Source organism: Rhincodon typus, chromosome 48 (genome assembly GCF_021869965.1).
Source record: "Rhincodon typus isolate 14 chromosome 48, sRhiTyp1.1, whole genome shotgun sequence".
NCBI classification, from domain to species: Eukaryota; Metazoa; Chordata; class Chondrichthyes; order Orectolobiformes; family Rhincodontidae; genus Rhincodon; species Rhincodon typus.
The window spans coordinates 6,248,878-6,260,825 of record NC_063379.1 but is presented as its reverse complement, the minus strand read 5'-3'; the positions used below and the strand labels follow the sequence as shown (position 1 = coordinate 6,260,825).

The 11,948-nt window shown below is 47.4% G+C and overlaps 1 protein-coding gene across 2 annotated transcripts; it reads left to right on the top strand.

Moving 5' to 3' along the window:
• The first annotated feature begins 6,867 nt into the window (after positions 1 to 6,867).
• Positions 6,868 to 11,660, top strand: LOC125487974. Of its 2 annotated transcripts, none has more exons than XR_007266181.1 (2): positions 6,868 to 6,950; positions 11,394 to 11,660. XR_007266181.1 is itself a non-coding variant. In XM_048620698.1 (2 exons), exon 2 carries the CDS (start codon positions 8,166 to 8,168, stop codon positions 8,997 to 8,999), a length of 834 nt encoding a protein of 277 aa, XP_048476655.1. In that variant the 5' UTR covers positions 6,868 to 6,950; positions 7,412 to 8,165; the 3' UTR covers positions 9,000 to 9,052. The 2 variants fall into 2 exon arrangements, 1 of the variants encoding a protein (XP_048476655.1); XM_048620698.1 differs by lacking the exon at positions 11,394 to 11,660 and adding an exon at positions 7,412 to 9,052.
• The last annotated feature ends 288 nt before the right edge of the window (positions 11,661 to 11,948 follow it).

The window sequence follows — 11,948 nt, the reverse complement described above, 5'->3', positions numbered from 1 at the left end:
GAGACACAGTGGGGTCAGTCTGCTCTCCCCTGGGTCAGTGACAGAGATACAGTGGGGTCAGTCTGTAATCTCTGTGGTCAATGACAGAGATAGCTCTTTCTCTCTTGCTCTGTTTGAGTGTTAGAATAAAGAGATGCCACTGGAACGTGGGATCAGATTGGGACTGAACACTGTCTCTATCTGAGCCTGTGAGATTGATGACCTTTCTGTGTTTCTGTATCTCTGTGAGTGATAACGTACCAACCATGTGTGAGGAGGAACTGTCTGCATTGCTCCTTGTGTCTCAGGTGGAAGGTGGGAAGGACAGCAGAAGGTAAAGTCTGTGTTGTGGTGGAGGGCAAGACAGACTTAAATGACAGTGACAATAATGACCAAAATGGTGCAAGGACCGAAGTGAGGGAGAAATGGGAGATGAGAAAACACACAAAGTGTGAGTGTAAATGACAGGACCCTGAACAGCCAACATCCAAAAGCAGATGAAACTAAAAATGGTGTCAGAGATTAAAAATAAAAGTGAGGTACTCAGTCATGTCCCTGTCACTGTTTACAGGATGCACATTTACTGTCAGATTCTGAATGAACTCTGTCTGGTTTCCCATCATTAACTCGAGTATGGTCAGTTACTCTCAGTTTTAAAGTAAAGCTAATCCAGTCTGGTTTTCTTAGCTTCATCTGTAGGGATAGGGTTTGTCTCCTTTTACAGGACCTGCGTTGTTTGGCTGCCTTTCCTTTTAATTTTCTTGTTTAATTGTTTAACCATCAACTGTACTTTAGTGCGAATAGAACCCACATTGGACTCCTGGGTCACAGAAAGGAGAAACACAGCAATTCAGAGACGGAGAACCAGAGGAAATCCATCATTTTATTGTTCTCTGTATCAGTCAGTTTAATCCTGCTTTGGTTGACACATTCGGTGAGTTTGGTCATTACCAGACTGTCACACCCTAATGATTACTGAGGTAACCTCACAAAGACTGAACATATTGCTACTGAAGCAGGAGATATCCTCAAACTGTTGAGTTGTTTTCTGAACCCATGTATTTATGCAGCAAAAATGGCTGGGGAGGGGGCATTGGGACGGTCTAGACTCAGTGCCACAGGGTGCTGTACAGTTAATGCAGTGGAATTCACCTCTTTCCCCCCAACTCTCCCAGGTTTTACCCCCACTGTTGCCCAAACCGGGGTCGGTGGGTGGTGGTGTGGAAGGGGCATAAAGTATCTTTCTCATTGAGTGTGTGGCCAGAATGGCTGCCACTGGGATCTTGCTGTGCATTACAGCAGCCAGTCAAAAGGCCAGTCAGTCTCTGCACCATGTCTTCCAGCCTGTGAATCTGTGAGGGGAGGGCCTGAGGGGGCAATTAGACAGTGGCCATACCCCTGAGTTCCTGAGGGGGACAGTGGTCGACAGAAAGGGGGCAGGAGAGCCTGAGAGAGGGGAGAGTGTTTGAAAGGGGCATGAGGGGAGAAGAAGGAGGGTCTATCATAGGAGAGATAGGTGGAGGGGAAGAGCCCGATGCAGAATGTGAGACAGGGTGGAGGATCCTTGCCCACTCACGGGGCCAGGGACCTGGGTTCAATTCCCCCTCGAGTAACAGTCTATGTGGAGTTTGCACATTCTCCCCATGTCTGTGTGGGATTCTCCAGGTGCTCTGGTTTCCTCCCACAGCCCAAAGCTGTGCAGGTTAGGTGGATTGGCCATTCTATATTGCCCATAATGTCCAGGGATGTGCGGTCTTGGGGGTGTGGGGTGTGCAGGGTGGGGTTAAGGTTAGATTGATGGTGTATTGGATGATAAAGAAGGCTTTCTGGGAATACAGCAAGACTGTATGGTGGCTCACTGGTTAGCACTGCTGCCTCACAGTGCCAGGGACCTGGGCTCGATTTCACCCTTGGGTGACTGTCTGTGCAGAGTTTGCACACTCTCCCCATGTCTGTGTGGGTTTCCTCTGGGTGCTCTGGTTACCTCCCACAGTCCAAAGATGCGCAGGTTATGGTGGATTGGCCATGCCAAATTGCCTGTAGTGTTCAGGGGTGGGTATAGGGGGATGGGTCTGGGTGGGATGCATTGAGGGTCAGCGTGGACTTGTTGGGCTTTAGGTCTGTTCCCATACTGTAGGGATTCTATGATCTTGATTAACTGGGCCACTGGGCTGAGGAATGGCAGATGGAGTTTATTTAGATAAATGTGAGCTGTTGCATTTTGGTGGGTCAAACTATGGCAGGACTTACACAGTCAGTAGTGGGGCCCTGGGGACCGTTATAGAACAACAAGATCTAGGGGTACATAGCTCCATGAAAGTTGAGTCACAGGTAGACGGGGTGGTGAAGAAGGCTTTTGGCATGCTTGCCTTCATTGGTCAGAACACTGAGTATAGGAGTAGGGATGTCTTGTCCTGTACAAGGCCACATTTGGAGTACTGCATGCACTTCTGGTTGTCCCACAAGAGAAAGGATATTATTAAACTAGAAAGAGTGCAGAAAAGATTTACTGGGATGGTACGTGGACTGGAAGGTTTGAGTTATAAGGAGAGACTAGATAGGTTTGAACTTTTTCCTTGGAGCATTGGAGACAGAGGGGCAACCTTATAGGGGTCTATAAAATCATTAAAGTCATAGATAAGGTAGATAGCCAAATGACTTTCCGCATATTAGGGGAAACTAAAACTAGAGGGCATCAGTTTAAGATGAGAGGGAAGAGATGCAAAAGGATCCAGAGGAGCAATTATTTCACACCGAGGGTGGTGAGTATCAGAAACACGCTGCCAGAGGCAATGGTGGATGTGAGTAAAATTTCATCATTTATGAAACATTTGGACAGGTACATGGATGAGATATGGGGAGATATGGTCCAATAGCAGGCAAATGGGACTAGTTTAATTGTGAAAACTGGTGGCAAGGGCAAATTGGGCCGAAGGGCTGTTTCCATGCTGTAATCCTCTGACTCTGTGAGACCCTGGGGCTTAAGACAATTGGATTGTGTGCCTCCAGATCAAACCATTGATCCCCAGTGTCACCAAATTCCCTATGGCATCAAATCTATGGTTCAACTGACCATGAGAAGGGGCACATGTCATTAGAGCACAAAGGAGCTCCACACATTAGCCCCAGTATCTGGTTAGGCCCCAGTTTGTTGAGGCCCAAACCTGCTTTAATCAGAAACTTGGCTCTGTCCTGCAAAGCCCAGTACAACATTCTCAGCACAGTCACCCTATCAGAGTCATGTAGAGAGAGGTCTACACTATATCTATCCTGGTGCTGTATCTGTCCTGGGAGCACTCGATACTGCCACTGGGTATAAATTAGGAGAGTCTGAATAGGTTGGGGCTAATTTCCCTGGAGCGTTGGATGCCAAGGGGTGACCTCCAGAGACTTTTAAAATCATGAAGAGCATGCATAGGGTGAATAGCCAAGGTTCTTTTTCCAGGGTAGGGGAGTTCAAAACAAGAGGGCATTGGTTTAAGGTGAGAGGGGAAAGATTTAAAAGGGACCTGGGGGCAGTTTTTTCACACAGAGGGTGGTGTGTGTATGGAATGAGCTGCCAGAAGAAGTGGTGGAGGCTGGTAAGATTACAACATTTAAAAGACATCTGGATGGGTATGTGAATAGGAAGGGTTTAGAGGGATATGGGCCAAATGCTGACAAATGCGACTGGATTTATTTAGGATATCTGTCAGCATGGACGTGCTGGACCTAAGGGTCTGCTTCCCTGCTGTATTATTATGCTCAGCGACTCACCGTCAGGGCAATGTAGAGAAAACTCTACACTGTATCTAACCCATGCTGTACCCATACTGGGAGTGCTCAATGCTGACAATGGGTATAAAGTTGTGGGGGGGCATATGTAGAGGGAGCGCTATACTGTATCTAACCCCATGCTATAACTGTCCTGGTGCAAGGTGCTGCTTGAAGAAATTGAATACACATGGCAGAAGAGAGTGTTTGACACTTTATTTGTCACAGGACAATTCACACATTACCCCTTTCACAGAAACACAGAGTCACAGCTTTATACTCGTCACCATTGCACAGTGTGTTCACGAGGTCAAAGTTGCCAATCCTTTCTCCCATTGAAGTGAAGCCTGTCTCTCATATTTAACCAGGATGTCCTTCACCCTGCTGGTGTTCAGATTCAGTTCCAGCAGGAAGACACTGGGCAGTGATCAGGAGCAGGAACCTTGGCTGATTCCTCTCTCTCTAACCCAGTGGATCACTGGGCAAGTGATCAGGAGCAGGAACCCTGGCTGATTCCTCTCTCTCTAACCCAATGGATCACTGGGCAGTGATCAGGAGCAGGAACCCTGGCTGATTCCTCTCTCTCTAACCCAGTAGATCACTGGGCAGTGATCAGGAACAGGAACCCTGGCTGATTCCTCTCTCTAACTCAGGGGATCACTGGGCAGTGATCAGGAGCAGGAATGCTGGTGATTTCTCCTCTGTCTCTAACCCAAGTGATCAGGAGCAGGAACCGTAGCTGATTACCTCTTTCTAACCCAGGGAGGTCACTGGACACCAATAAGGATCAGTACAAAGATGTGCAGGTTAGGTGGATCGACCATGCTAAATTTACAGCAGTAGGTGGATTAGCCATGTATCCTCCTCAAGAATTTTTAGCTTTTTTTGTAACTGATGGTAGAATCTCACTGTCTGACCTACCCTCTGTCTAATTTCCCTCAGTTGTTTCCTTAAGTGTGGATTAGGGACTGCTTCTGTTTCTTCACACTCTATGAGATTCTCATGGGACACATCAGATACCGTGAGCTCTTCTAGTTCTTGCTGTTTGATGTGTATCATTTGAGCTCGGCTAATAGTAACCCGGGGGTGGTGAAGGAGAAATTGGGGTGTGTGATGAGTCAGTGTATACTCCTGTTCAGTATCCTCTCGTTCTGTGTCAATTAGACGATTAATTGTTGTAGCATGTTCCTCCATCACAGACACCCCATCTAACTGTATCTTCACAGCTTTCTGACTTAGCCCTGCCTGGTCCTTCTGAACTTCCTCAACTCGCACTATTAATTCTTCCATGATTTTCTAAGCCTCTGCACGTTCTCATTCACACCTTTTATGTCCAACTGACTACAGAAAACCCAGTATTGACCCCTGTAACAATGCCATTCAATATCTCCCTCTTGTGCCTAGTGAAATTACGGCATCCCCTATACTTGGTGGTTCCCATGGCATGAGCAGCTTGGTGCACCATTACACTGATTAACATGTTAGACATTTGTTTCAACTAAACTGAGCAATCCTCTGGCATGTGGATGCCTGAGATATTGATCAGGATGGGTACAATTTCATGCTTTACGTTATCATACAATATCTCACTTTTGTTTAACAATGCCATTCCATTAACTGGTTCCCTCTGTAAGGACTGGGCATTTCAATTCCTTCGAGGCTGTAGGAGAGGGAAAAGTATGTGGTGTGGGCAAAGCAGAAGGAAGACACATGCAACAATAAAACCGCGCCGCCCCTCAACTTCCTCATAACCCACACACAACTATTTTTCTCCTTTTCATATTGTGTAACCTGTCGGCCATGGAGAGGGGCACCAAGCCGAAGGCGCATCCATCCATCCGTCTTTTCCACTTCCTTTTTTTGACACATATCTAGCAGCTCTACCTGCAGGCTGTAGACATACTATGTCTCTACCTGGAGATACTATGAACCAAGCATTAAAATACTTTCTATCATTCTTCAGGTCCTTCCCCACCCACCCACCCACCCAGGTATGCATGTTCCAACCGATGCATTATATAAGGCCCTTGGTTCATAATATCTCGCACATCCCTTTATAGTACCTCCTCTATCTGTGAAGAAACAGAATAGCAATGAGTTGGATTGGAGAATGTATCCTGTCACAGAAAGATGGAAAGATAGACTCACTGCCTCTGAAATAAAGCAAGCCATATTGAAAAATCTGACCAAGTTAGACAGCATTGAGAGAGAGAAGGGAATGGTGTGGTGGGATTGGGCAGGGGAGAGGTTAGCCTTTGGGTTATGGGCAACTTTTAGCAGAACTGAGGGAAGTTAGAAAAATATACTTTTTCAGCAATTGGAACGGAGTAATGCTGAAGAAAGAAGGGGATTGTCTGTTAAAGGGCGGAGGTTGCAGAGATTAAATGACAGAAGTTTTCATGGAACCAAATCGAAACGGATTGGTAATTGGTTCAAGTAATGAACACAAGAACCCAGCAAATTGGAGCAGAAGACCTGCCCATTCAGTCTGTTACACCAGTCAACGTGATTGTGGCTTAGTTTAGACTTCAAATCCTGCCCCCTCCCCATTTCCCGTGTGTGGAAGAAAAATTTTACATTGCAAGGGTAGATGGGAATTCAGAGAAAGACAGAAATTACATCGCAAGGGTAGTTGGGAATTTAGGCCAAGACAGAAAAGGTAGCCATGGGAGAAACTAATGGCATAGAGAAAGAATTTTAATTAGTCTAGCATGTGGGAATTTAATAAGCTTAGCAGAAGTCGGTGGGTAGTTACTCAGACTGTGTTATCACTATGTGCATGTTATCTTAGCTAGAGTTAGAGGCGGATCTCTTGATATATTGTTACTATACCAAGGTTTTAGGCTGAAGTAGAGATGTCCCTTATATTCCCAAGGAGCCCAGTTACTGATAAGCTAGAGTTTCAATCAAACTGTATGTCACTCCCTATGCCAGCTGCAGGCCGAAGGTCATTTGGAGAAGTAATTATTAAGGTATCTGTAAGACAGCATTCCTGTTATCTCCAGCAGTGTCTGTTTTCTTTAAAACTTACAACGAATGAATCAACAAACACAAGATGTCACGGGAACACCCCGCCTTGAAGTTAATTGTATAAATGAGATTGTTATACTCTGTATTGGCAGAGTCGGGTGTCAGTGGAGATCGACACTCACTTTCCTTGGTACCAAGTAAGAAAATAAACTGCTTCGAACGGGAGCTGGAGTCAAGTCTCATTATCAGTTAAGTAGAAATAAAAATTTCTACGAGAATTTGGCGTAGTCGGCAGGATCCCACAGAAGGGGATTCCCATGGAATCACCTGAGTGGAGACACTAGAGTCTGAAACCTAGACTGTCCAACAAGGAGAGGGACAGATCTGTGCCGGTCCTAGCTGAAAGGGGGACCAAGCTAAGCAAATCCTAGCTCAAAGGGGGATTGTTCCAGGCTGCCCCGCAGTCTGAGAAAGACTGCCCGGCCGGTAACCTAGTCCGAGAAAACTGCCAAGACGCCCGAAGGCTGAAGAACAGGGTGAGGGCTCGGAAGAATTGGGGGCTAAGGGAAATCAGACTCAGACATCTCAACTAAGGTGAATGATAACTCGACTGCAGGGCCCGCAACAAAGCAGGGAAACCGGTGAGCGCTCAGTGTAAATAAGGGGGGTTATAGAGTAGTAATGTTTTGTATAACCTTTACTTTCACAGGAAAGAGGTAGAGGAGAGAAAGCCGAGAAGAGAAGATGGGGAACAGAAGCAGTTGATCAGGTAATGCTGGTCCTGCTGACAAGCGGAGGAACGCTGGAGGTAAAAATGACGGACTGTTGAAGGTAGGACAGAAAACTTTAAAAAAGATAAAGAAAGTTAAGAAACAGTGACAACTATTGGGGGACCCCTTAGTCCCACCAGGATCCCCAGCCGATACTGTAGTTAAAGAAAGCGGATATGATCGGTATGCGGTTATCTTTAGTAGTGATTTGTATGGGTGGTCGGATGGACAATGGCCTTATGGAGGAAGCTTCAATTTAAAACTAATTCAAACTTGGGAGAATGTCACGCGAGAAGGGGACGGCGACCCACATTGGGATGTGGACTATATGTTGGGGTGTTTTAAAAGTTAGAAAGAAGTAGCAAGAAGACACCAGCCACCAAAACGCCCCAAGAAAAAAGACCAAATAGAGTCAGTGGCTAAAAAGGCGGTAGAAACCAATCCCCCGGGAGTGGGATTATATCCCCGCCTTCCTGCCCTGGCTAGCGCCCCTCCCCCTGGTGGGCTGCAGCCCTACCCCCACCCTACCGGGGCCCCTTGGCACAGGAGGCTGTCGGTGAAAGCGAGGAATCCCAGAGCACAGGGGAATCCGAGTCGACAGTTAGTAGCACTAGCGACTTCCGAAGACGGCCTAGCCGAAAAGCCACGGATAAGACAAGAGGGGAGGAGGAGGTTTTACAAGCTCCCCGTATTATGATTGGAGGTGTTCCTATACTAAAACCCTGGACTCCAGCAGAAGCCCGAGCCATGGTGTCTGAAGCCCCAGACCCTTTGAAGAGACCCAATGCTTTTCATAACTGGCTGGTACAAATATGTATGATCTACTCCCCTCTCCCCGGGGATGTGCAGGTGCTACTGAAATGTGCATATGGAAATTCGTGGTCATCTCTAAAAGAGGGATTCACTATTCCCCCCAGTGAAAACGGAGATTGGAGACCAAATGATGACCAACTTGCAATCGGGAATGAGTCTCTGTCTCACTGGCTAGAGAATAGAGGGAAGGAAGCTATAATGGGAGAAGCGCGAAAACATAGTGATATAGGGGAAGTAGCCCGCTGCCTGCAGCAAAAAGAGGACTCTATCCCAGATTTTACAGCTAGGTATAGAAGTAAATGGGAAGAACATGCAGGTATTCCTTTGGAGACTGGACCACTGGCAGTTCAAACCTTACTAAACTGTATGCCACCCCACCAGGCAAAGGCTTACAAATTGGCAAAGCTAAATTGGCAGAATCAACAATGGGGAAAAGTGGTCACTTCATTAATGAATATGGACAGACAGGGCCTTTTCGTTTCCCAGGAGGAAAGCAAGCCCGACACGATGGGACAAGGAGGATATCCCCAGGCCAATGGGAGAGGAGGGGGCAGAAGGAGACAAAAGTGGTCTCGAGATAAATCCCAAGACCAGTGTAACAATTGTGGAAGGAAGGGTCACTGGGTCCGGGAATGTAGATCAGGACGAGGCCAGGACCTGAGGGGAGGGGAGATGCTCCCTTTCTCTTTTAGTCACCCAAATCCATCGTCATAGAGGTGCCGCGAGGGGAGGGTGGTACAGGCGACCATCATCAGACTGTCCAAAACGATGAGGGAGGAGCCTATGACTACTATTAAATTAGAAAATAAACTATCTGATCGATACCGGTGCCACCATATCCTCTGTATCCCCCTCTGCGGACGTCCTAGAAAGTGGCCGCCTAGTTGAAACCGTGGGGATAGCTGGCGGAACCCCTCTTCTTGCCAGCTCAATTGAAAATAAAGGAAAGAGATGTTACAGATATTTTTATTATTTCTAAGACAGCCCCGCTCCCCCTACAGGGCCGACAAACTCTTTGTAAACTGGGAGCCACATTACATTGTACGACCGAAGGTGTATATATGGAGCTTCCCCAAATTAGGGTTCCCCAAATGTTGAGATTGATGAATGAGCCAAAATTAGGAGATACAGGGCCTATATTATACTGTTGGCAGCTGGATGGCAACCCCTATACCTCAGGACTCCAGCAAAAGCAGAATGCTCTGCAGAATTTCGCGAGTCCCTAAGCCCAGAATTTGTGTTTTTTAATCAGCACCAGTCGGGAAAAGAACAGAGTCCACTGCACAGCCTACTATACTGTGCAGGCAGACCCACTTTACAATAAATTGATACACCCTTATCTGAACAGAAAAGAAAAGTTGAAAACGACACGGTACATTTACTTTGGTCCCAAAGGCTTTGGTGTTCTTGTGGAACTAGTAGATGATTAGGAAGAAAGGTTTAAAATGGGAGATTCCTCAATGCCCCACTTGACAGTAGCCATGAAGCCACCGGCGAAACCTAGAGATATCGGGACGATGATAAAACGCATGGTAGCCGAAACTAAGATCATCTGCACTACAGCCCTGCCCGTGTTGGGACAAGGAACGCGCATTGAGTTCTTTAACGACAGGGAGGGGAGGATTGCTGTACGCCCTCAGGTCAGGGGAGCCATTTTTGAAAGGCAGCAACCACCAAAAGAGGATGCTCTTCTCCTCCCTACAGCCCGAGCACAGTTGCCAGTAAATCTATGGGCACGGCACAAAAAATCATGTGGGAAAGGTCCAAACCACACCAGAGCACAGGGTTACCCTTCTGCAACAAGGGGTAATAATGAAGACACAGAGTCCATGTAACACCCCTATACTGCCCATTCCGAAATCAGGTCGGAAAAATGAGTTCCGTTTGTGCAGGACTTAAGGGCCATCAAGAAGATAGTGATCCCCATTGCGCCGTTGGTGCCCGATACCAATATTATACTGACGGCTATTCCTGCGGAGGCCAGCGCCTTTACGGTAGTCGACCTGTGTTCAGCATTCTTCTCTATTCCCTTACACAAAGACAGCCAGTATCTGTTTGCATTTACTTATAAAAACCAGCAGTATACATGGACACATCTGCCGCAAGGGTATACTGAAAGTCCAGCAGCTTATGCCGCAGCTGTTAAACATAACCTGGACGAGTGCCACTTGTCTGAATATTCCGCTATCATCCAATACGCGGACGATATCCTGCTCACCTCCACCACAGGCCCTCAGTGCCTGGCTGACTCCTTAACCCTTCTGGCACATCTAGCCAACCGGGGACATAGGGTGTCCCTGGAGGAAATGCAATTTTGCCAGGAGACCGTACAGTATTTAAGGTTTCACATCAGAAAAGGGTGGAGGAGACTGGGGGAGGATCGTATAAGTGCCATTCAGCAAGTCCCAACCCCTAAGACAAAAAATGGTATCCTTTCTTTCCTGGGCATGGTAGGATACTGTCGGCAATGGATCCCTGAGTATAGGGAGCCAGACGAGGTGTTGCGAGCCGCCACACTGCAACACAAACTGGCTGCAGTTGAATGGACAGTTGACAGGGATAAGGCATTTAAGGAGTTAAAGCACGCACTGATCAGTGCACCGACGTTAGGCCTCCCGACCTATAGCAAGCCATTCCAACTATAGGTGAACAAATCGCAAGGTTTCGCCATGGGTATCCTGTGTTAGGAGCACGGGGGAGGGAGGCATCCAGTGGCTTATTATTCCGCGACGCTCCCCGCGGTCATGATGGGCATGCCAACCTGTCTTCGGGCGGTCGCTGCTACTGCCGTAATGGTGGAAAAATCTATCCCCATTGTGTTGGATCATCCATGTACGGTAAGAGTTTCCCGCAGTTCTGCTGTTACTGAACTCTGCTTCCACTCAGCATTTTACAACTGCCCGACGAACTGGCTATGAAGTGATTCTTCTCTCTCGCTCCAACTATAAATATGAGAGGTCCCCAGCCACCAACCCTGTCACCTTTATTCCTTTGGCAACTCCAGAAGGCACCAAAATGATTGCCTACTTACTGTCGAAGCTAACACTATGCCGCGGCCAGGTTTGCTAAGCATGCCCATTACAAACCCTGATTTAATTCTGTTTACAGACGGTTCCTCGTACTGCCCAAGAGACAACAAACTGTTAGCTGGGTATGCCATAGTCACCCCACACGAAGTAATGGAGACGTACGCCCTGCCCGAAGGAACCTCGGCACAAGCTGCGAAACTGTTTGCGGTCACCTGAGCCTGCATTCTGGCTAAGGACAACACAGTAAACATTTATACTGACTCCCGCTATGCCTTCAGGGTAGTGCATGACTTTGGGCAACTGTGGAAGAACAGGGGATTTATCACCTCATCGGGGACACCAATTAAGCATGCCCCCCGGTACTGAATCTTTTACAAGCCATAGCGCTGCCACAGGTTGTAGCGATTATTAAATGTGAGGCACATAACTCTGCAGGGGATAACATTTCTAAGGGGAATAGGTTTGCTGACAAAACAGCGAAGGCAGTGACTGTTCGACAGTCTCCATTGCTGCAGGCCCCATGGGTTGAATCGGGAGGTAGGGAGCTCGCTGTGTGTATTGAAGCGCCACAATTGGAAGAGGCTCAGAGGCTCACCTCACGCCAGGAGCAGAGCACCTGGCACAAGGCAGGGTG

Excerpts from the sequence above, each read along its gene's own strand:
- LOC125487974 (XM_048620698.1), top strand. The coding sequence starts at position 8,166 with ATGATTGGAGGTGTTCCTATACTAAAACCCTGGACTCCAGCAGAAGCC.